At 38.2% G+C, this 22,834-nt stretch overlaps 3 protein-coding genes across 3 annotated transcripts; all 3 read left to right on the plus strand.

Moving 5' to 3' along the window:
* Positions 1 to 472: 472 nt before the first annotated feature.
* LOC126805553 (ubiquitin domain-containing protein DSK2a-like) lies at positions 473 to 4,313 on the plus strand. The gene is made up of 8 exons (XM_050532349.1): positions 473 to 852; positions 1,148 to 1,921; positions 2,410 to 2,648; positions 2,745 to 2,858; positions 3,157 to 3,215; positions 3,499 to 3,527; positions 3,623 to 3,712; positions 3,843 to 4,313. Exons 1-8 carry the CDS (start codon positions 624 to 626, stop codon positions 3,992 to 3,994), a joined length of 1,686 nt encoding a protein of 561 aa, XP_050388306.1. The 5' UTR covers positions 473 to 623; the 3' UTR covers positions 3,995 to 4,313.
* Positions 4,314 to 4,874: 561 nt separating this feature from the next.
* On the plus strand, positions 4,875 to 9,265 carry LOC126782950 (uncharacterized). The gene is made up of 4 exons (XM_050508308.1): positions 4,875 to 4,984; positions 5,995 to 7,488; positions 7,587 to 7,670; positions 8,896 to 9,265. The coding sequence occupies exons 2-4, from the start codon at positions 6,009 to 6,011 to the stop codon at positions 8,985 to 8,987; spliced, it is 1,656 nt and encodes a 551-aa protein (XP_050364265.1). The 5' UTR covers positions 4,875 to 4,984; positions 5,995 to 6,008; the 3' UTR covers positions 8,988 to 9,265.
* Positions 9,266 to 11,077: 1,812 nt separating this feature from the next.
* LOC126784045 (zinc finger protein ZAT3) lies at positions 11,078 to 12,184 on the plus strand. Its single transcript, XM_050509549.1, has one exon. The coding sequence runs from the start codon at positions 11,078 to 11,080 to the stop codon at positions 12,182 to 12,184; it is 1,107 nt and encodes a 368-aa protein (XP_050365506.1).
* Positions 12,185 to 22,834: the final 10,650 nt, after the last annotated feature.

Below are 22,834 nucleotides of genomic sequence, written 5' to 3' on the forward strand. Positions count from 1 at the left end.
TTGAGTGAATTTTACATTTTCCATTGGTAATAATATTGAGATATAAACTATTTATTTATTATTCAAGTCGACTGAGTCGTGATGTGGATTCAGTTTCGATACGCTGTTATTATAAAATGATTTCAATATATTTAAAATTGTTTTAAAATTTTAATGATTTCAAATTTAAATTTTTATTATTCGAAATTTCGGACTGTCAAGTAACATACATACTTTTTGAGCTATCATTTTTATTTCCAAAACATCTAAAAATTAAATAAAAATTAAGTAACATCATGTTTGGAGAAGAATTCAACTCCAAATTCTAGTAGGACTATAGAATGTGCGAACCCGAGACCGCAGAGAATCCGAACTCTCTCTCTCTCTCTCTCTCTCTCTCTACTTGGGCACACAAACCCACATATACACCCTCTCCCTCTTTCTCCCTATTTCTATTTCCTCCCTCTCCTTTTTTATTTTTATTTATTTTCTCCCCCTAAATTAATCTTTTATATATTTCTACTCCCCAGAAATTTCTGGGCTCTTTGTTCCTCTCACTTTCACTCCAGGCCCTGTTTCCCATCGTCCCTTATATTTTAGGGTTAGGGTTTTCGGATCGGTGGTTGTTTCGGGTCGGATAAATTATGGGTGCCGAGGGCGATTCAAGCGAGGCCAAAGTAGGTGGAGGAGGAGGAGAGCTGATTAATATTCGGTGCTCTAATGGGTCCAAGTTTTCGGTGCGGGCGGCTTTGGATATCGATGTTGCGTCGTTCAAGGCGATTCTGGCTCAGAATTGTGATATTCCAGCTGATCAGCAGAGGTTGATTTACAAAGGTCGTATCTTGAAGGACGACCAAACCCTCATCAGTTATGGTGAGTTTCTCAACGGAATTTGACTTCTTGTTATTGCAATTGGTTGGGTTTTTTTAATTATCGAATCTGGGTTGATTGTGATGTGGGTTTCTGTTATTTTTATTGAATTTTGTTTTTTGTTTTGTTTTTGCTTTAGAACATGGAGTTTTTGTATGAGACAATTGTTATTAGGGGCTATGAGGTCGGTCGGTGGATTTGAGATTGTTGGATTTGAGTGTTATTGGTTGCTTTGTTATGATCCACCGTTTAAAGTGATTCGGTGTTGCTGATGAGTGTTTTGTTTGGTTTGTTGAAGGTTTGCAGGCAGATCATACTGTCCACTTGGTTCGCTCCTTTTCTCCCGGTGCTTCAGCTGCACCGGCTGCTCCTGCGGCTAATGCTACTTCTGCGAGCCCCAACGCTGCGGCAGGGGTTACTCGCGGTGTTGGTTCCGAGGGGGTTGGGAATCCGGACTTGGGGGCGTCTATGCTATTCGGGCAGGGTTTAGGTCTTGGTGGTAATGGGGGAGCAGGTGGTTTATTTGGGAGTGGGCTTCCGGAATTTGAGCAAGTGCAGCAGCAGCTAACTCAGAATCCGAACATGATGAGGGATATAATGAATACGCCTGCCATCCAGAGTCTTATGAATAACCCTGAGCTGATGAGGGGCTTGATCATGAACAATCCACAAATGCGTGACATTATTGACCAGAACCCAGAGCTTGGACATATACTTAATGATCCTGGCATTCTTCGACAGACACTAGAAGCTGCAAGGAACCCTGAACTCATGCGTGAGATGATGCGTAATACTGACAGGGCCATGAGTAATATTGAATCTTCGCCTGAGGGATTTAACATGCTGAGACGGATGTATGAAAATGTTCAGGAGCCTTTTTTGAACGCTACCACAATGTCCGGGAACGCTGGCAATGATGCGGCATCAAACCCCTTTGCTGCCCTTCTTGGGAATCAGGGTGCGGCACAGGCTAGGGGGACTAACAACCCTTCAACCACTGGTTCAGAAACTACTGCCGGTTCTGCTATTCCTAATGCAAACCCTCTTCCCAATCCGTGGAGCAATACTACTGGTGAGCTATTCCTTTCTGTTTTTCTTTTCTTATCTACATGTGGCTTTTGAACATTGGTCCCTTAGATTACCCCTATTAAGCTGTTATAATTTAATCAAACAAGAAAGTTTTCTGAGAGTCCTATCCTTAAAAACTAAGATTACCCTATCAAAGCTATAGCAACAAACCATGCTAAATTCATGGTTGGATCACCAATGTTCTTCATGGTCTGTTCAAATATGTCTTTTAAGCATGGTGAAGGCCACTCTACGTTCTGATGTGGTGCATGGATTGTCTTTGAATTTGCTTGTTTGACCTGCAATCTGTTTCTGTTGACCCTTAAAATTGTTATTGTGTGAAGTTATATTGTTTTTTTTTTTGAAAATGAACTTATGCCCTTTAATAGTGTAGTTTTTCTGAAAAGAGAGTTTTGAATATGTATTATAGAATTTGTTAGGTCTAGCCTGCCAACTATATCTTTATATTTACAATGTGATATAAATTCTCAGGAGGAAATCCTACAAACACAGCCAGGTCATCTCCTGCTGGGGCACCAAATATGGGAGGCCTTGGAGGTCTTGGAGGTCTAGGAGGCCTCGGAGGTCTGGGAGGGCTTGGTGGTCTTTCTGGAATGGAACAAATGATGGGTGGCATGCCAGACGCTAATGCAATGAATCAGCTTATGCAGAATCCAGCTATATCTCAGATGATGCAAAGCATGCTCTCTAATCCCCAATATATGAATCAGGTACTATCATTAGTAGAATTTTATTTACAGAGGACACAAATGTTTTGCCAAGTGAAGTTTTTTTTTTTTAATGTTTCAAATTTAATTATATTGCAGATCCTGAATCTCAATCCACAACTACGCGCTATGGTTGATTTAAATCCTCAACTTAGAGAAATGATGCAAAATCCAGAACTTCTACGTCAGTTGACAAACCCGGAGACAATGCAGGTATTTTCTTTCACAAGTTTTTGCAAACTCACCATGGTATTGTACCAAAACAATTTATCCATTAACAATTTAACCACCTGCCTCACTCTTTCTTGTACACAAAGATATATACAATCTTTGCTGGTTTATGTTCCCTCTGTTATTGGTTTCCTTGTTCCCCTCTTTTTTGAAACCTGCTTCATCCTGCGTGGGTTATGTGTAGATATTGGTTCAAGCAACTTGAAAACATTTTGTTTGCTGTGAACATTCATATTGTACAGTTTACACCAGTTATCTCTAACTTTTCCCCCTCTTGCAGCAAATGCTTTCTCTACAGCAGTCACTATCCTCTCAGACCAATCGACAGCAATCACCTCTGTAAGTGGATAGATATTGCCTGCTAGGTTTCCATGATTTCTTCGTCACTACATACTTATATCTAAATACCGAATCATTCTGTGGTTCATATTAATTTGTTATAAATCTATATTATTGTTCTTTTATTGTCTCCTTCGCCTTATCCCTTCTGTATCCTGCCCTTTCATATACTTTTGAGGTGTTGAATTCAGCATATGGTTAGAATTCTCTTCCTTGAACAAGCAGAGGGACATTTATCTTCTTTTTTTCTACTTTCACCAACTAATTGCTGCCTTCTTTCCAGGGATCCAACTCAGACTGGTGGTGCTACAGGTATTTTGGAAATAAAGATTCAAGAATTATTTAAAATATGTAGGCCTTGTTGTTTTCTTTCATTGGGTTAAGACTTCTTTCTTTTGTATAATCAGGAACTCCCAATAATGGTGCTGGACTGGAGATGCTGATGAACATGTTTGGTGGTCTTGGAGCTGGCAGCTTGGCTGCACCAGCCAGCAATGGTAGGGCTCTCTACTTAACTCATATTAATGCCAAACTTGCATTCGTGGAATGAGCTTCTGGTTCTGAGGAAGATCTAAATAGGCACAACTTTTTCTTGTCTCTGAATTTTTTTTTTCTTACATTATGCAGTACCACCAGAGGAGCGTTACGCAACTCAGCTGTCACAACTTCAAGAAATGGGTTTCTTCGATACTCAAGAGAACATCAGGGCATTGCAAGCCACTTCCGGGAATGTCCATGCTGCAGTAGAGCGACTTTTAGGGAACCCACCTGGAGCATAACATGTTATGTGGTTTCGTGTTTTTATATTCATTGAATTTGGATTCTTTTTCCTTGTTTAAATGTGGACATGTAACATTAGTAATGGGGAGTAAACTCTTCTTAAGACACCAGACATACAAGCGGTTGTAGATTCCATTTTGGGAGTGTGAATAAGCAAGAACACACTGTCATAGAGCTGTGAACTTGTGGACAAGCTTATCCATACTCTACAATTTACCTGCTTCCCTCTTACATCCTCCTTCTCATATGCTTTAAACTTATTTTCATGTATACGGTGCACATTTTAAATAAGTTTCAATGTAAAGTATAATTCTCTGATATGCCTGAATTTCTTAAGCTTTTATGTTTTAGCTGGATGGTACTCTCATTAGTTTCATATGGATGCTAAGAGCACGAGCTCTTTGTTATTTGACAAATTGTGTAAAGGACTATAAAACCAGATGGGTTCAACCAGCCACTCCAATATCATGCTAACATGTCAAGGCACCAGTGATAAGCTTATGCTTATATCATTTGATTAACTAAATACCATATTTACTGTTTGATTTCAATTCAATAACGGTTGAGCACAACTGAGTAAATAATTAACTGAGAACATGAATATTACGCTATTTTCGTAACTTATGAATTCCTTACCCAGCTAATAGTAATGGTTGACATTGCTAAAATGGGGCAATTAAAACGAGATTGACTGTCATATTATATCCAATGTATCTGAGTATAACTCTTCGACACGAAAGGTAATATCCGACGTTGAATTTATATCCCATGTATCTGAGTTGTACAACTGTTTGATACGAAAGGTAAGTTCTGTGGTAAAACACGAAATACCAAGAGAGTAGGACCAAATTGAAACAAATTACATAAGACGGAGGGAGCAAACAGCAAATTCCTGACATATTAAAGAAGGGATTTAGAGCCAAACCTTCTGGCTTTTGAAACCCGCGACTCTCTCTTTGTTTTGCACAACGGTTCTTAATGAGCTAAAGGTATCATCCCCTCTCTTCTCTCCCCCAATTCAATTCCTATTTTTCTCTCTATCAATTTCTTCCTTTGCCAATTCCAATTTCAATTTCTTACACTATTGTTTTGCATCAATCACCTTTTCTATTATACGATCTATTTAGTTGTCTTGGTTATGGAGCAGGATTTAATGTTGCTTATGAATCTGTTTCGGTTAGGTATTTTTGTTGTAAAGTGAAATTGATCAAATGGGTGCTCGTTAATTTTTGATTTTGGTGGAATTCGTGGTTTGAAATTGTTGAATTTGTGTGGAAATGGAGGTAGCTGCATGTTAGTGACGGTTTCGTTCTGTTGCATGTTTATCTTGAATTTAATGGGAATTAGAAACTTGGATTTGGATCATGTGGATCGTTGTGGCGGTTTGATCGCCCAATTGGCTTGGATGTAAAGTAGGTAATTGGTTAGCTGAATTGGTATGTGATGAGATTGAGTTTTGATGATCTATGTAATTAATAAGGGAAGGCAGTTTCTAGGTTTAGGTTATAGTGCCAAACTTGAGTTTTCCCGCTAAATTAGGAAGGAAAGGGGTGAAAGCGTAGTTATGAGGTAATGTTTTCCTAATTTCTACACTCTTTTTATGTGTTTTTTTGTTGATCTTTTTGTTGCACTTATAAATGCCTCATTGATTTCAAGTGATTTGATCATATTGGTCAGGGATAGCTTTTATGCTTGAAACTTAAAGTTGACATGAATGGTTCGAGTGAAATATTTCATGTGCTTTACTTTTAGAAGTATGTTAGGTTACTAGCACTGGTTTTTGCTATGTGCTTAGTGATTCTTCCCTTCAAGCTTATACTAAGGACGACATACTTGGTTATATATGCTCTCTACTCTCTAGAATTTATGTAAACTGAGCTGTCTGCTGTGCTTTATTTTTGTATTATAATAATTTATTTAACATCTGAAATTTAAAGCTACTTTTTATTTTTATATATTTTTTAATTTTTCTAAATTTGACTGTTGTTTCCATTGCTAGGTCAATATATTCAGATGGTTCAGCATACGATAGATTCTAAAACCAATGAATATGGGCTTGGAACTACTGAAGCCGACTTGTCTGTGCATGATAAGCAGTCATCAGTTCCTATAAAGAAGACAGTTTTAAGAACGCTGCAATATGACAATAAAGTTGCAGTGCCCAGCTCTGCCGCAAGCTCTTCCCCGTCTAAAGATAAGATACCTAATACTGCCCCTAGAGTTTCTGGCACCAAAAGACCTTTATCTGAGTGCCAGATGTTCCCTCCTGAACTGAAACCCCACAGTACTAGTTCTGCACATTGTTCTCTTGTCTATGTTCGTAGGAAATCAGAAGCTGACGCAGTCAGAAGTAGCACCAACAATAATTCAAGCATTAATGATGTTGGTCAGGTGTCGAGGAAACTTAGCACCCAAGAGGAGAAAACCGGAACGGTATCCCAAACAAAGGAGCCAAAAATTCAGAGTTCCAATGATACTGGAAACAATAATGCTGATTCTGAAGTGATGAGAATAAGCCACCAAGAGGCAGACCCCAGACCCATATCCCAAGAAAAGGAGCCAGAAGTTCAGAGTGCTAATGACAATGCAAACGTTGATGCTGATTGTGAGGTGTCAAAGATAATAAGCCACCAAGAGGCAGGCACTGGATCCGTATCCCAAACAAAAGAGCCAGAAGTTCATAGTGCTAACGGTAATGCAAACGTTAATGCTGATTATGAAGGGGAGAGGAGAATTAGCCACCAAGAGGCAGGCGCCAGACCAATATCCCAAAAAGAGCAGCCAGAAGTTCATTCTGCTAATGAAAATGCAAGCAATAATGCCGATTTTCAGGTATCAAGGAAACTCAGTAATCAAGAGGCAAGCACCGGATCAATATCCCAAAAAAAGGAGCTGGAAGTTCATGTTACTAAAGATAATGCAGGCATGAATGCTGATTGTGAGGTGTTGAGGAAAATTAGCCAGCACGAGGCAGGCACCGGACCCATTTCCCAGACAAAGGATCTGAAACTTCATTGTGCTAGTGATAATGCAAGAACTAATGGTGATTGTGAGGTATCGATGACAGTTAGCAACCAAAAGGCAGCCATTGGACCCATATCCCAAACAAAGGAGCCAAAAGTTCATTTTGCTAATGATAATGCAAGCATTAAGGCTGATTGTCAGGTATTGAGGGTAAATAGTCACCAGGACGCAAGCACCAGACCCATATCTCAACCAAAGCAGCCAACAAATCATGGCATTCCGGAAGTTGCACCTTTTCCAAGAGACGCTACCGCCATCCCTCCTGGAAAACCTTCAGTTTCTCTGCCACATAGTAAATCTGATGTAAGAGGGGCGCCGGCAGGATCCAATTGCCAACCCCTTGCTTCTGCTACCCCTTCATTGGGTAATTCGAAGGGACTCAGAAGTATGGATGGGGAAGAGGGGTTTCATCAACTGCATATGCTATTGAGCAAATTGGACCAATCAGACCATGAGGATTATCTCAAGAGTATGTCATAAATTCAGAAAATGCATCCTATCGGTTCACTTTATTTTGCTGTATTTTCTGTCCACATTGGTTTTCCTTTGATTTTGTTCATGTTTCAGTGCTGCGGTCACTCTCCTCGGTTGAACTAAGCAGACATGCGGTTGAGTTGGAAAAGAGATCGATACAGCTCTCACTGGAGGAAGGTAATACAAATTTTGTAGTGTTTTTAATGTTTGTCTGTGCCCATAAAAATGCAAGAAAGAACTGATGTGTCAAGCACTAAAAGATGGATAATTCATGCTTTATTCTCTTGTTCTAAATGTTTTGACTTCTACTGTGATTGACTGAGACCATTCAAATAATTATTGATTAGGAAAGTTTATGACTTTATGACCTGCTTTCATATATTGTTGATGTTAATTCTGGCCTTATTTACCAACTTTGTCTTCTCCATCTGTTAATTTTGTACGTAACTCTTTTATATTTAATGCGAGCTTGTACTGGGATGTACAAAACTTATTAATGTTATGTGAATTGCTGATGTTTTCAGTAATTAGTATATGGTTCGCTAAGATGTTCAATGTTTTCACATTGTTTGATGGCTGATATTATCTGCTTTAAATTATGTTTGTGTAAAAGATTAAAAGAGTGTCGATTTGGATACACTCAGTTTTGATGATTAGAACTTTCTTTTCCTCCATCTAAAGAATTCACTTTAAAATATTTCTTATGTTCTCGGGAGCCTGCCTTACACATGGTATGCATATTTAGCCACGTTCTGTATGAAAAAATGCAGCAACATCGATCAATATAGCAGGACTAGTGCTGATATTTGTCCCACGACCTAATAGAAAGCATGAGTGAGTCTCTGAATCGGTACAAGCACTGTACATGAGACTTGGCAATCGCAACTTTAGGTAGCCAGATTGTGGATTGCACATGCATGCTACCAAATTCATTCTTAAATGTGAGAGTAGTATATAGTGTGAGTTTAGGCGCGTGGTGTCTATCAGTCTACGCACTGTGGCTAGGGATCACCCTTTTTGAGATGATTGCACTATGTTTAGTTTTGATTTTCAAATGCAAGTGTTATCGCTCTATATGTGACGATGTTTCAAAATTTTAATTCTGATGTTTCATGTGCGGTTTTCAAAATAATTCTTAATTCTGATGTTTCAAACTCCATATATATATATGATAATTCAAACTTGGAGAAATTCTCTTAGTTTCAATAGACTATATCTACCTGGCAATAGAAAGCACAGTGTTCCATATTCCATCTGTCACAGTCACTCCCATTGTAGTCAGGTAGTGGTTGCATATTAAGCTTTTGAGCTTCTAGTTGAATGTGTGTGTATACATCTACCTTGAATCAGCTGAATGTGTGGAACAAGCATGAAACCTGTCTTACATTCCTTTTTATTACAGCAAAAGAGTTGAAGCGAGTTGCGATCTTGAATGTTCTGGGAAAACCTACGAAGCCTTTTAAAGTGCCCCTCAACTCTTCAAGAAAGATCTGAGAAGTAAACAAAGACCAGGGAATAGGGCTTAACTGTGGTGATGATTAAATTGCTGCTGGGTGAAAGTGTGCCTATTAGTTTCTTTACCATCGGTTCCATCTTGTGCAGTTGTTAATTCTCCAGTTGGTTTGCGGGTATTTACTGCAAGTCTGTACTATTTCACTTATGAATCTGCAGTATCTTTCACCACCCTGTAGCCAAAGCTTCTGAAAGTATTGATATGTAACTGTTGAAAAGTAAATAGAAAAAGAAATCTGTCAATTGCTTTGCATTAATTCCTTAATCACTTCATGCAGTTTCTTATGTAATGACAAATTAGTTTCTGTTATGAGGTCGATTAGAAAAATAATTAGGAAAAAAAAAATCGTGGAAGTAATCTGTTCAGAAGGTCAACGGAACACAAAAATTTCTGATGAAGACATAATGTGGTCCTATTTTACTTTTGAAAAAAAATTGGCATTAGGTCTTAATTCTTAAATTATTGTGGTAATGTCAATATAGTACCCAGTCTCAAAGTTGATCAATGTAATGCCAAAACTCGCAATTCACTATCCTGGAAGTGATCTGTTCAGAAGGTCAACGGAACATAAAAATTTCTGATGATGACATAATGTGGCCATATTTTACTTTTGAAAATTTTTTCGCATTAGGTCTTAATTCTTAAATTATTGTGGTAAGGTCAATATAGTACTCAGTCTCAAAGTTGATCAATGTAATGCTAAAACTCGTAATTCACTATCAACGATGGGTCTGAGATCAGATTCAGTCACGACTCTGTCTTCTAATTCATGTGTTCCGCACGTGACCACAAAAAAAAATGTATTTATTACCCAAACTCTTGTGGCAATGTCAATTTAGTACTCATACTTTGAGTTGTACTAATTTAGTACCCAAACTCGCAATTCGCTATCAATGTAGTACCCATCCAAGCCCAAATCGCTCTAGTCCGGCCTGAATGTGAACCAGGAAGGTGGGGTGAGGGGAGTGGTGGGGGTAGAGGTGGAGGAAGGGGAGGGTCGAGGGTGAGGAAGTTGTAGGTGGAGGAGGTGAGGGAGACGATATGGTTGTGTTTCTTCCAATCTCTTCAACCATGACGACAACAACTTCTCCCAGCTCGACAGCTTTACCTTGAGCGATCACATCGTCTCCCTCACCTCCTTCACCTACGGCCTTCTGACCCTCGACCCTCCCTCTTCCTCCACCTCTACCCCTACCACTTCCCTCACCCCACCTTCCCAGTTCACATTCGGGCCAGACCAGAGCGACTTGGGCTCCGATGGGTACTACATTGATAGCGAATTGAGAGTTGAGCACTACATTGGTATAACTCAGAGTATGGGTATTACATTGACCTTGGCCCTTGTCACAAGAGTTTGGGTACTAACTACCCCTTTTTTTTGTGGTCACGTGTGGGACACGTGATCTAGAAGACGGAGCCGTGATAAAAATTTGTCTCAGACCCGTCGTTGATTGCGAATTGCAAGTTTGGGTACTACACATGTACAACTTTGAGGTTGGGTACTATATTGACATTGCCACAATAATTTAAGACCTGATCCAAAAAAATTTCTTTACTTTTATTGATGTGTCTGTAAACATTGTTCTTCGCAATTTTATTTCAGCATATGATTTTCTTGTAAGTGACCTTGATCCATCATCCATACACCCTGAACTTCAATTACTTGAGCAAAGCTTAAGATGCGCAACTATCGAGAGTCATCACCTACGGTGGCAAGAACGTAGTTGTAACCTTCGAAGTGATATGCCATATGTAGTAGGGGACAAAAAACCCAGTGCACAATCTAGAGTATAGGATTAGTACCGGAGATCTGTAGTACATTGAGGTAAAATTCCACTGTAATAAAGTAAAAAGTATAACGGTAATGTAAGGAAACAGAAATCGGAAAAGGAAAGATCAGAGAGGGATAGAGGGAGTTGAACTGTAAAAGATAGGAACCACGATAACTGCCCACAACTGCCACTTTCCTGGATTGACCCCCAAGTAACCGCCAACCTGTCTCTCCCTCTCTACATAACTCAATCCCACTCCTTCGCTTCATTTTTTTCTTCTCTTCGCCCGAACAGCCACCATGAACAACAATCCCCCCTTCAATTCCCGACACCCAACTCCACCCCCATCTCCGCCGCCGCCGCCGCCGCCAATCCAAACTCAACCCCACCACTCCCCAAACGACGTCGTTCCCAGCCCTACCCCCGTCGCATTCGCCTCTTCATCTTCTACTTCCTTCAACATTTCAGACAGCAGTGCCCTACAACAACAACAACCCCAACAGCAAAACCCTAGGAAGAAGCGGTCTAAACTGACGAGGCCCGACGCCGATGACAACCCGGAAAACAAGCGGCCCAGGCCGGCGAAGAAGCCAGACCCTACTGCTCCGAAGATTACCACGCCGTGCAGCGAGTGCGGCCGCAAGTTCTGGTCGTGGAAGGCTCTCTTTGGCCACATGCGCTGCCATCCCGAGCGTCACTGGCGCGGTATCCAACCGCCGCCGGATTTCCAACGCACCGATTCGCCTTCGTCGTCGAGCCCGGTTCAGTGTTTTCCCGAGATAGAGACCTCCATGAGCGAAGACGACCACGACGCTGCTTCTAGCCTCTTAATTCTAGCTGGCGGCACTGACCAAACTACACAACTTCTTCCTGGTACTAGTGGTTGTCGGGAAAACGACTCAGGCGGCTGTCGTTTCGAGTGTTCCAGTTGCAAGAAGGTGTTCGGATCCCACCAGGCCTTGGGCGGCCACAGGGCGAGCCACAAGAATGTGAAGGGTTGCTTTGCGAATACAAAGAGTGATATGGATGCTGATGAGGAGCATCATGAGCATAGTAATGTGGCAGTAGTAGCTAGTCGTAGCTATGGGGTTGATGATAGTAATGCTGATGATGTTACGGAGTCGGGGCATCAGTGTAGCATTTGCTGGAGGGTGTTTTCGAGTGGGCAAGCTTTGGGTGGGCACAAGAGGTGTCATTGGGAGAAAGCGGAAGAGGGTTCGGTGGTGATGACACAAGTTGGGATGAGCAGTAATGTTAACAATTCTGGTGGGCTGGACTTGAACTTGCCTGCTTCTGCTGCTGCCTCTGCTGCTGCGGCTGCTGCTTCTGCTCCTGCGAGTGAAGATGATCAATGCTCGTCCTATTCGTCGGCTGGCCTGGGTTTGGATTTGAGGTTGGGTCTTTGAATTGGGATTGCTAATTAGCTAATCAGGTGATTGTTACTTGGTTATTATAATAGGTGATTGGTATATTTTATAACTATATTGATGTAATTGATCCCTTGGGAATCATATATGTGTGGTAGTGAACCTATTGGCTCCAACATTGGGAGTTGGGAAGAATGTAAGATACCTTGAAATATATTTGTCATTAGGAAGATACTCATATATAATACAAATCTCTGTTCCGTTGTTAGATGTTTGCTCATATTTGAAGTTAAGATAGTTGTATATATGCAGTACAATATGGAGTGTGCGAACTTAATTAAGTAGCCTCTATTTCTTGTTGGTTGGATATTTTTGGTCTTAATGCAGCAGAGATACGATAACTAGATGAATTTCATTCATTCTCTAGCCTGATAACATCTTTACCTTGTTTTCCATCCCTGGCGTTGATTTATCATTTTTGTTTTGGCTAATCTCATGGCCTGATCATCAAATAAATCATAGTTTGAGCTTCTGGGATTCTAAGGTACATGCCATGGATTGCTCTCAATTGAGTTATTTATGTTAGTTGCTATACAATCTAACGTCTGCGATGAGATGTGGCTGGTTGATGTACTTCTAACTACTAGTGTTCGAACGTATACACAGTTACACACTAAGAAAATCTAGTATATATGAATTATCAAAAGCATGATGCTGGCATAGTATTCACTTGTATGTACGCAGGAATAGAATCCATCTCGGTGATACGTTCTCAGTCAGTCAGTCACTCAGTCCTATTTAGAACTAGATTAGGTTGTAGTCTTGTTTCTGTCCAGGATGCATATCTGGCGAAAGTTTACCTTTCAATTAATTGCAATGTAAATAGGTGTGTGTGTGCACGCGCATGAATGTGATGTGCATGCACACGCGCTAGTGTGTACTGACAGTGGCGGATCCTGGATCACAATACTGAGAATGCTTAAACTTCTGTACAAAAAAAAAAAATAGCAGATAATTTCGATAGTGCGATATAATTTTATTAATCAAAATCAAAATTTATATAAAAAATTAATAAATTTCTCGCACATACTAAAAGTTTCTCGCATATTAGTTGATGAATATTTGATCTCTTTAATCACTTTCTCATTATCTAAGATTTAACATTGTCTTTCTCAATATTGTCTCTAAATTTTTATGACCAACTTTCAAAATCTACATTTCTCATAAAATCATGAAGTAATTTAATTTGAACGCTTTTGTTTTGGCTCAAGATTTTACATAATAGTATAATATATATAATTATCTTTGAAAACGAAGTAGAGTGCTTAGGGTTTAGGAGTGAATGAGTGAGTAACTGAGGGGGACACGCTAATGAGGTTGTGGAAGAAGTGTGAAGTTGAGGAAGAGTCAAATCAGATTTTAGGGGATTTAGGGATGCTTTAGTAAACCCAAGCTAAAGAAACAAAGTTTTAAATACCTAGGTTTTTTTTTCTTTTGTCTTAGATTGGGGGATGCTTGAGTAACCCCATGGACTAAGGTAGATCCGTCGCTGTGTACTGATCGTACAATGATGCAGTGGTGGATCTTGGATGCCAACTTAGGGGATGCTTGAAGTTTTAAACTGAACAATAAGAAAATAGTGATAATGTATTGTGCTCTCCAAGTGTGCTTGCTCCTCCCTTCTTCCTTACCACAACGGTGCAAGAAAATTTTATTAATTGAAGCCAAAATATATACACCTAGTCAGGGGGGAACGTAATGAGTCTAACTCTTCAAATGCATACAATAGAAAAAGTTAAAGTAACTAAATTTAACTCTACGGGTCAATAGTTCTTCAAACTCTTTTATGATATCTTCATTCCTTATAGATTCAACATACTCTTTCTCAATATGAAGAACCATACAATTACTAAGAAACTCATATCACATCTCATTTCCAGCCTCATTGGCCTTATTTTGACGCTTCCGTTTGAGTTCTGACATTATGTGATCTTAATCTAATAACCTATAATCAGTGAAAAACAAACCTAAATTAAACAATTACCAACACACTAACATACATAACCAAACAATTTAACATAATGGTTCAACACAAAGTCACAAAACAATTCAAAATATCTAGAATTCTATATTTCTATTCCAGCAATTCATTATTCATATATCAAGTTCATTAGAAGAAGAAATCATAATGAATTAGGAGGTACTCCAAGAATATATAATCGAGGGACTGAGGGAGAAACGCAGAAACCCTAAATGGCAAAAATCTCCAATTTGATCCTGACATCCAATGCTCGCTAGAGGAGTGGAGGCCGCGCATAACTCGTTGATGGAGTGTAGAGCTCAATCCATAGGTTCCAATGTGATTAATCACTATAATTTATGAATTAGAGGTGTAGTTTTTAGGGTTAGAGATTTAATTTGGGGAAGAAGAAGAAGAAGAAGAAGAAGAGAGAGAGAGAGAGAGAGAGAGAGAGAGAGAGAGAGAGAGAGAGAGATGATATGTATGTAGTTTGTGGGAGATAGAACACTGGTGCGATTTGGTAAGTAATTTTGTCTGGTATGATCGATCGTTCTCCCACTCCCCACATCAAACCCACAATATACTATGTTGGAGGGGAAAATTCTGTTGAGAAGTCTTACCTATTAATAGATTGCTGACTGGAGTAGGAGCTAACCCGGAAACAATATTCGAGTGAGAAAGTGGGGGCAGGGTACCTGCACAAAACTCTCTGACGCTCAAGTTAGTTTCACTCTCAAGTGAGTCAAATAAGGAGAGAAGGAATGAGATGTCTAATCTGAACCTCTTGCTTTCTTTTTACAATAGAATATATATGTCCAAATGTCCAATATTAAGAACTCATAACTAATACAATTATTATACTCACTTATTAGTCAGCGGTTATAGTTGTATTTATCGTTGCAATGATTATCGAACTTATAGCTGCATTGATTATCATATTAACTGTTGTAATAATTGTTAGTAATAATAAACACACTTATTAACGTAATTAATTGCTACAGTTACAAACACTAATTAGTATCACATTTATATTAGGGCTAAATAATTTATAACCCCATACTGCCCCAAATTTATAACCCCATAGTAGAGCAAGTTTCCAACCATCCTTGTCTATCCGAATCTTTCTTTGGGCCTTGGCCGCCCTGATTCTTTCCTCGGACCTTGGCCGCCTCGATTCTTTCCTCAAGCGCAGACCAACTCGATTCTTCCCTTGAGATCAAGATATCTTCAACATGAGATAAAATAACCCCCAGACCCCTTTGAATTTGTTAAACCACAATTTTCTCTTTCTTGCAATAAATTTGTAGATTAAAGTCATGCCTCAGCATGCGGGTTAAAATCATGCCTAAACATGCGTGTTAAAGTCAAGCCCCAACATGCAAGTTAGCGACATGCCTCAATATGTGGAATAAAGTCATGCCTCAGCATGCAAGTTATTTCATAACGTCGTCTTACGCGCCGTTCATAACGTGTCACACATATAAATTATATAACACTTATTTCATGCATATAATGTAATGACTGAATTGTATTGTTCATACTTTCTAAAACCACAAACCTCATACGGCATGCCCACTTGTCTTATGAATAAGCTTATATCGTCATATTTCATTGTTGACGTGCTTTTCTTCACTCGATTCAGGAATACGATTTCGTCACTCCCAATCATAAGTGACAAGAAATGGATTTCATTTAGTGCAGTTCTCGCCATTACTTTTTAGGGAAAAGTGTTTCCCACAGACAAGGGGAAAATTTGTTGAGAAGTTTTACCCACCAATAGATTGTTAAACTTGAGCGGGAGCTGACCCGGAATCGATATTCAAGTGAGAAAGTTTGGGGGGGGGGGTATCATCACAAAACTTTATGCCGCTCAAGTTAGTTTAACGCTCAAGTTAGGAGATAAGGAATGAGATGTCTAACCTGAACCTCTTGCTTCCCTTTTGTAGTAGAAGATATATGTCTAATATTAAGAACTCATAACTAATACTATTATTATACTCACTTATTAGTCGGCAGTTACATCTGTTTATATCGGCGGCTAAAACATTCATTGCAGCGGTTACCGTTGTATTTATCACTGCAATAATTAAACGAACTTATAGCTGCAATAATTAAACAAACTTATAGCTGCAATGATTATCATATTAACTGCTGTAATAATTGTTAGTAATAATAAACACACTTATTAAAGTAATTAATTACCACAGTTACAAACACTAATTAGTATCACATTTATATTATGGCTAAATAATTTATAACCCACACATACCACCACATAATCACCTCCTCCGCCTCACCAGACCGGCCTACCCACCACCACCGCCACCACAAAACCTCCTTCGCTCCCTTATCAAACAAACAAAGATGAACATCTAAACCCACAACCCTCCACAACGCCCCTCCAAAACCTCATACCTAGAATAGAATTGAACCCACAAACCCACTCTAAACACAAAACCCACAACAATTGCCACTCCAATTTAAACCTCTTCATACGCAGATCAGATTTGAACCTTTAAAGTCTACACCCAGAACCTTCCACAACGTGCTACCACTGCAAAACCTCCTCTGCCTCACCCTACACCATGAAAGAACGACAAACAAAATCCACACAAAACATATATACATATTTATCTACGTAAAACACCAAAGCATAAAACCACAAACAAAATATTTGAACTAAATCAAAAACCAACATGCATTTCAAAGTTCAAATCCTAGGGTCATCAAAATTAACAAAGCTAATATTTTAAAACGTAAACTTCAGGCCCATATAGATATTAATAAAGATGCAGGTTAAGCATAGATCCAGTACTTAGCCCTCCAAGAGTGAAGTATCTTCCCTATTTTGGCCAACGATGGGAGTTGGAGGCATCTTCAAAGAGAGCTCGAGCTTCACATGGATTGGGATCCTCTCATCATTCGTGATTTAAATTTTATGTGGCCCTTTGTTAAGGATTTTTTTATTTGTTCTTGTGTTTTTTTTTTTGCAATGGTTGGAAAAGTAGATGAAGACTCCAAGTATGGAATGTCAGGTGAGACCACCGGGCGCCGGTGCAGGGCCGATCCTGAGATTCAAATACCTAAGGCGGGTTCTAGAAATGGTGTCTTTTAGTGTTTTAGTACACAAAAAAATCGATACACAAACACCAGACACAAATTCGATAAACTAACTCCTTCTCAAACTAAGGAATTCTATATAAATTTTTATTACGAAGCTAAGGGTTCATGTAAGGATGTAGAATAGTTGTAGAATATGGTTATTGTGCATTTTTAATTTGGGTATAATTGTTTTTTTTTTACAATATATGTTTAGAAAAATCAATCTTGTGCCTCTTTGGGGTTTGGTGCTTGAGGCCACGGCCTGTTTGGCCTACCCTTAGGTCTGAGCGTGCGCCAGTGATGGTCATCAATGCAGTAGTATCTATGTAAGAGTGTTGTAGTGTACAGTGAGAGAATGAAGGACTTCAGAGCTCTCCCACGTTTATATAATTATATACCGTTAACTGGTCATGGCCGCAAACTTGTATACTTAACCAAATTCTTGGTGTTTTAACATATGTTTTGACCGTTTATCGTTAAATTGCCTATATGCAATCATATCGCAACTATATATCGCTTTATTTCTTTTTATTTCTTTTTTTATATTTCTAGTTCCAAGACATTTCCTATGTGGAGCCCGAAGATAAACTCAGCGGAGGAAAAATCTCAATGCTCCACGGTGGTACATCATTACATACCGAAGCGGAGAGGCCAGTCTAAAAACTAGGCATCAGGGTATCCCCACGGCCGAATATAATTTCTCAGGCATGAGACTAATCCCTGACAGATATATCGTTTTATTTCTAATTTAACTAGCAAAATAAATTAGTACAACTTATTATTGGCAAAAATATATATTACTCTTTGATTTTTTTTGTAGTGTAAAGTCATGAATAACTAATTATGTGCGTTTAATTGTGACGGTAAAATCTAGTTATAACTTATAAATGAACAGAATGACATATAAATATAGTTATAACTAACAAAAACAGTCCTAGGGATGGATAACTCGACGCATGAAGTTTTATGGCCAAGGGTTTAGAGATGCTATAGGAAGGCTGTGGAAATGTCTGACTTCGAATACACACTGCAATGCATCGTTAAAAATGGAAAACTCCATCGCAGTGAACCACCTATTGTTCCTAGGACACATAAGAATGATGGATGGAAGGGACTTGTATGCTTTGTAGCTCATTTAGCTCCTTTTTTTTTAATGGAGGTTATAGCTAGTTTTTCCCCCAAAATGATCTGAAGCTAACTTAGGATGGTTGTTTTGAGCAAAGAGTGATTCTCTTTGTCTTTCTTTTCATCGATCTATCTCTCTCTCTCTCTCTCTCTCTCTATCTCTCTCTCTCTCTCTCTCTCTATATATATATATATATATTTACTATATATTAGACACGCTATAGGTGGTAGTACTATTCATAAGGATTTGACAAAGCCCTTGATTTCCAGAAAATTTACGTGACTACCATCATAATTATATTTACTATATACTATTTTTGAGTTGGGCGGTGCATTGTAGCTAAGCATTGTTCCCAGCTCGCGCGGACATTACGGTTCTGCCCTCTATTTTCTGTTAATTACGGTCCTGCCATTCGCCGTGGTATAAAAGCAGATGGTCATCAACACGTGTCATAATGTTTTCCTCCTCTCGCTCTTCACCGCGTCGTTCTCCTGATTCGTGAAGCTTCTATAACAATCGGTTGCTACCTCATTCATCTAATTGATTGGAAAACTTTATCAGGATTTGGTTTTTTGTCGGCGATTTAGAGAGATCGAGGTCATATGTCGACAGTAGAAGCGATTTTTCCCCGGGTACGTTCACGTTTTATTTGATTTTGAGGATTGGTTCTTATGTTCTTCCTTTTTTCTCGAATTTTTTTCTTGCTCTTTGGTAGTTGGTGTTGGTTGGATCATTCGGTTAGAAGAGTGTGGCAGTGATTTTCGTATGAACATTCACAATTGAATTCGTTCTTTTTTGTTGTTGAACTCAAAAGCTAACTATTGTGGTTCAATCTTTTATATAATATATCTGAACAGATTGCTCGAGTAATGGGAGAAATAATTGCTTGTGGAGAGAGAGAGTAGAGAAAGAAGCTAACAACAGTGGTCAAGTCCTTTGCGGATTATAATCGCTTGATTTTGAAGTTGTACACCTCTATTGATTGGTGAGTGTTGAACATGTTTTGTCTCATTTGAATTTCTGCTGCCGAATTTTGTTTGGCTATTTGTTTTACGCTTAATTTGAATTTGATTATGGGTTTTTATTTTGGGAGTTTTATTTCTTGGAAGAATTTGATGGTGGTTGTGATGTGCGCTGTTGATTCTGAATTTTGTTTTCCAGCTACTGTTAGTGCTCTCAAATTCACTCCCATTTCTTTGTGATTTTTATTTGTATACAATGTTGATGGTTTTGCTTTTGACAACTGTGGACTTCTATTGATCAGTGTGGTGGAATGCTCAATTAAGTATAGAGAGCTGAGTAGCTTGGAATTATTTCAGTGGTTTATCTATCTGGTACACTTCATTTTTTTTCTCAGATTTAGGCAGTAGTCAATTGTTGGGTACTCTGACAGTTTCAGATTTACCTAATTCGAGGAATAATTATTTGTTTTTCGCTATCCTTTTTTGCTCAGGTATGCTATGTGTATCAAGTGCTATTCTTGAATTTCTCAGTTCCCTCACTCTTCTCATAGTCGTCTCCAAGAAGAAATCACTTCATGATAGGTCCTATGAGTTGTGATAGAAGATGAATTGGGATTTTGGGATAAGAAAATGAGGGCAGGCTGAGCAAGAGTGGGAGAGAAGATATTGATTTCATTGGCGTCGTTCGTATTCGGTAAGGATATCTGGGTATTTGGAATTGGGGTTGTTCAGCAAGAGATGAGTATGGGTAAGTTTTTGTATTTTATCGTTCGTTCTGATTATATTTGGTTCTTCAGTTGGGGCCTTGGGGAGGAGTAATTGTTGCTGGAGCAGAATAATACTCAAATATCCATGTATGTAGTTGTGGTGGGTTTTTTTATTTGCTATCTATCAAACGGATGGAAGGGCAGAGCTTTTGGTTTTCATGTTGTCAAAGAGTTGAACAATGGTTGGCTCTTTACTACACCTTTTATGTTCTAATGGGCAAGTCTTTCTATTCAGTTCCACTCTCTTCTAATCTGTAATTATTTGAAATCAGAGAGAGAGAGAGAGAGAGTTTTCTCTTTCTCTTTTGCTCAGATAACAAAAAATGATAGAGCGAAGGAGAAGTGGAGGCAAATTGCATTGATGTTCTTAAGGTGATTGATGTCGGTCTGTTCACAGATTGGGTTTTGGGTTTGCTTTGATTTTTTTTCTTTTCTGACTGCCATTGCATTCTAGCTGTGGTGCCAAACAGGATGCATTAGTATCGTATATGACCAAATAAAAGTGAGGAGTGCTATGGCTTGACCTTCAGTATCCAAACCTTCTGGAGGCAGTGGCATATCAAACAAGGTAAGCCACCTAACCATCAATTTATCTTCTTTTGTTGCATAATAAATAGATGTTGTACCTAATTGGAGCCATATAACATTTTGTATGAACGTAAGTTTGATTCTGAGAAATAAATTGATTCTGTTTAAAAAAAAATAGATAGATTTATTTTGAGAAAGTTGTGCAAAGTTAAATTCATTTGCATGGTATTAATTTTTCTTTAACATTTCATTCTCTACTATTGAATAACTCTAAGATTTTCAACATGCATTCATTTTACCTTAGTGTTTGCATTCTGGTCAATTTTGTTTCTAATAGAAGATCCTACTGCTACAACCTAGATACAATGCTATATCACTGTAACAATTTCGTTTCTAACTTCCATAGTACACAGGCAGTGGTATTCTTCTCTTGAAGTCAGTCTCTGTCAAATTACATCTTTACACTGCAGATTTTCTTCTTCTTTTCTTCTTTCATGTCGTAATCTTTGTTCGTTTTGGGTTTTGGACTGTTGGCGGAGAGCTATAATTTTATTCTGTAGCAGACATTGATATCGATTGAAAATGATCGACAAACGAAGAAGGCTCGGTTTTGTGTTCTCACTCCAGCTCAGGCTCACTGTCAATAATTAGATGAGGTAGTTGAATAATTTCTTTGTTTTTAATTTGAATATTTACTGTTCAGTCCAGAAAGCAATTTTCTATGAGATTTTTATGTGATGCAGTTTATATTGTTATTTAAAGATTTCGATGAAGGTTTCCTTTGCTGAAATTGTAATTTTGTGTACGGTATCATTTGCTTTATGTAACTTTTAATTGGAGTCTTGAATTCATATATAAGTTCTAAATAAATTTCAGTCATGCTGTCAAATGATCTATTAGTGAATTGATGTTACTTCATATTGATCCTAACTACAACTAGGCAATGATGTGTGCAGCCAAACAGTTCTGTTTGGTTTATATTTTTTGCAGATCATTAGGATTTTAAGCTAATAATCAAAGAGTCATATCCAACTCTTAATCATAATTATGTGATCAGATCGATGTCCTCAGGTACTATCTTGGGAAATATAACTTGCTCTTATCAATTTCATAGGTTTTGCTTTCCAAAATAGATCTTGATTCGAAATTAACTAGCTATCTATTGCATTTTGTTCAGATTGAATTTTGACATAAGCTACTACCTTTTTTATTCAATTCTAACTGAAGTATTTAGTATAGACAATGCTGACAAAAACATGTTTGATGATTTCCGTCTAATACCTCTATTGTCTATCCAGAACAGCATGCCAATTTCATTTATTGTACCTTTTCAGATTATGTAGAGCCTGATGAGAAAGTGCATGTCAAGGTATAAGGATTTGGTGCCAAACTTGCACACAGGTTGGAGTTTGTTTTTATAAATTTGTGCTTCAAAGGATTGATTGTATTATTGGTTTAAATTAATTCCTCCTTCACGTTACTGTCTACTTTATAGCTTTCTAGGTTTTAGCAACAGCTATAGCACTGTATCACTATTACAGACCTCCTGCTTTCAAAAAAAAATCATTGCTTCAATGACAGCCTCAATTTTTAATTGGCAAGATAACAACTTATGTTATTTTGTAAAATAGGGGAAGTGGAATATATGATTTTATAGTTATAGCTGCATCTTAATGCATATCTTCTATACATAGATTTTTCAATCACTCAACTGTGAATGTAATAAATACATTAGTGTAAAATCTAATCTGAATTACCTTTAACTAATAGTCATGGTAGGTTAATCATACTTATATAATGTTATTTATACTTATATAATCTGAATTACCTTTGATTGGTTTGAATTTTTTGTTAGCTCTCTCTGCATTTACATTATAACTCTGCGTTATGGGCCATTTGGGCAATGCTTTTGCCCTTTTATAGTATAGAGCAAGTTTGAGAAATTGTATTTTTGGTTTTTAATGTGGTTTATTGGACACTTTGCCTCTCTCATGCATAGCAATGTAGGTTGTTAGGCATATATTGTAATTTTTTCCTTTTATTCTCTCTCTTGAGCATCTCAGGTATTTAGAATTTTATCCATACAAAGCATGTATCATCTAATAATCTCTTCTTCTTTTTTAAAATACCCAACTCTTGCTTGCTTCAAATTCAGTCCCAGCATATGAGTATTAGTGTCTAAAG

The sequence above is a fragment of the Argentina anserina genome, chromosome 2, assembly GCF_933775445.1.
Source record: "Argentina anserina chromosome 2, drPotAnse1.1, whole genome shotgun sequence".
Lineage (NCBI taxonomy): Eukaryota > Viridiplantae > Streptophyta > Magnoliopsida > Rosales > Rosaceae > Argentina > Argentina anserina.

Excerpts from the sequence above, each read along its gene's own strand:
- LOC126805553 (XM_050532349.1), top strand. The coding sequence starts at position 624 with ATGGGTGCCGAGGGCGATTCAAGCGAGGCCAAAGTAGGTGGAGGAGGA. Across the intron at positions 853-1,147 it reads CCAAACCCTCATCAGTTATG|GTTTGCAGGCAGATCATACT; the intron begins GTGAGTTTCTCA and ends GGTTTGTTGAAG. Across the intron at positions 3,528-3,622 it reads TCAGACTGGTGGTGCTACAG|GAACTCCCAATAATGGTGCT; the intron begins GTATTTTGGAAA and ends TTGTATAATCAG.
- LOC126782950 (XM_050508308.1), top strand. The coding sequence starts at position 6,009 with ATGGTTCAGCATACGATAGATTCTAAAACCAATGAATATGGGCTTGGA. Across the intron at positions 7,489-7,586 it reads CCATGAGGATTATCTCAAGA|TGCTGCGGTCACTCTCCTCG; the intron begins GTATGTCATAAA and ends TTCATGTTTCAG. Across the intron at positions 7,671-8,895 it reads ACAGCTCTCACTGGAGGAAG|CAAAAGAGTTGAAGCGAGTT; the intron begins GTAATACAAATT and ends TTTTTATTACAG.
- LOC126784045 (XM_050509549.1), top strand. The coding sequence starts at position 11,078 with ATGAACAACAATCCCCCCTTCAATTCCCGACACCCAACTCCACCCCCA.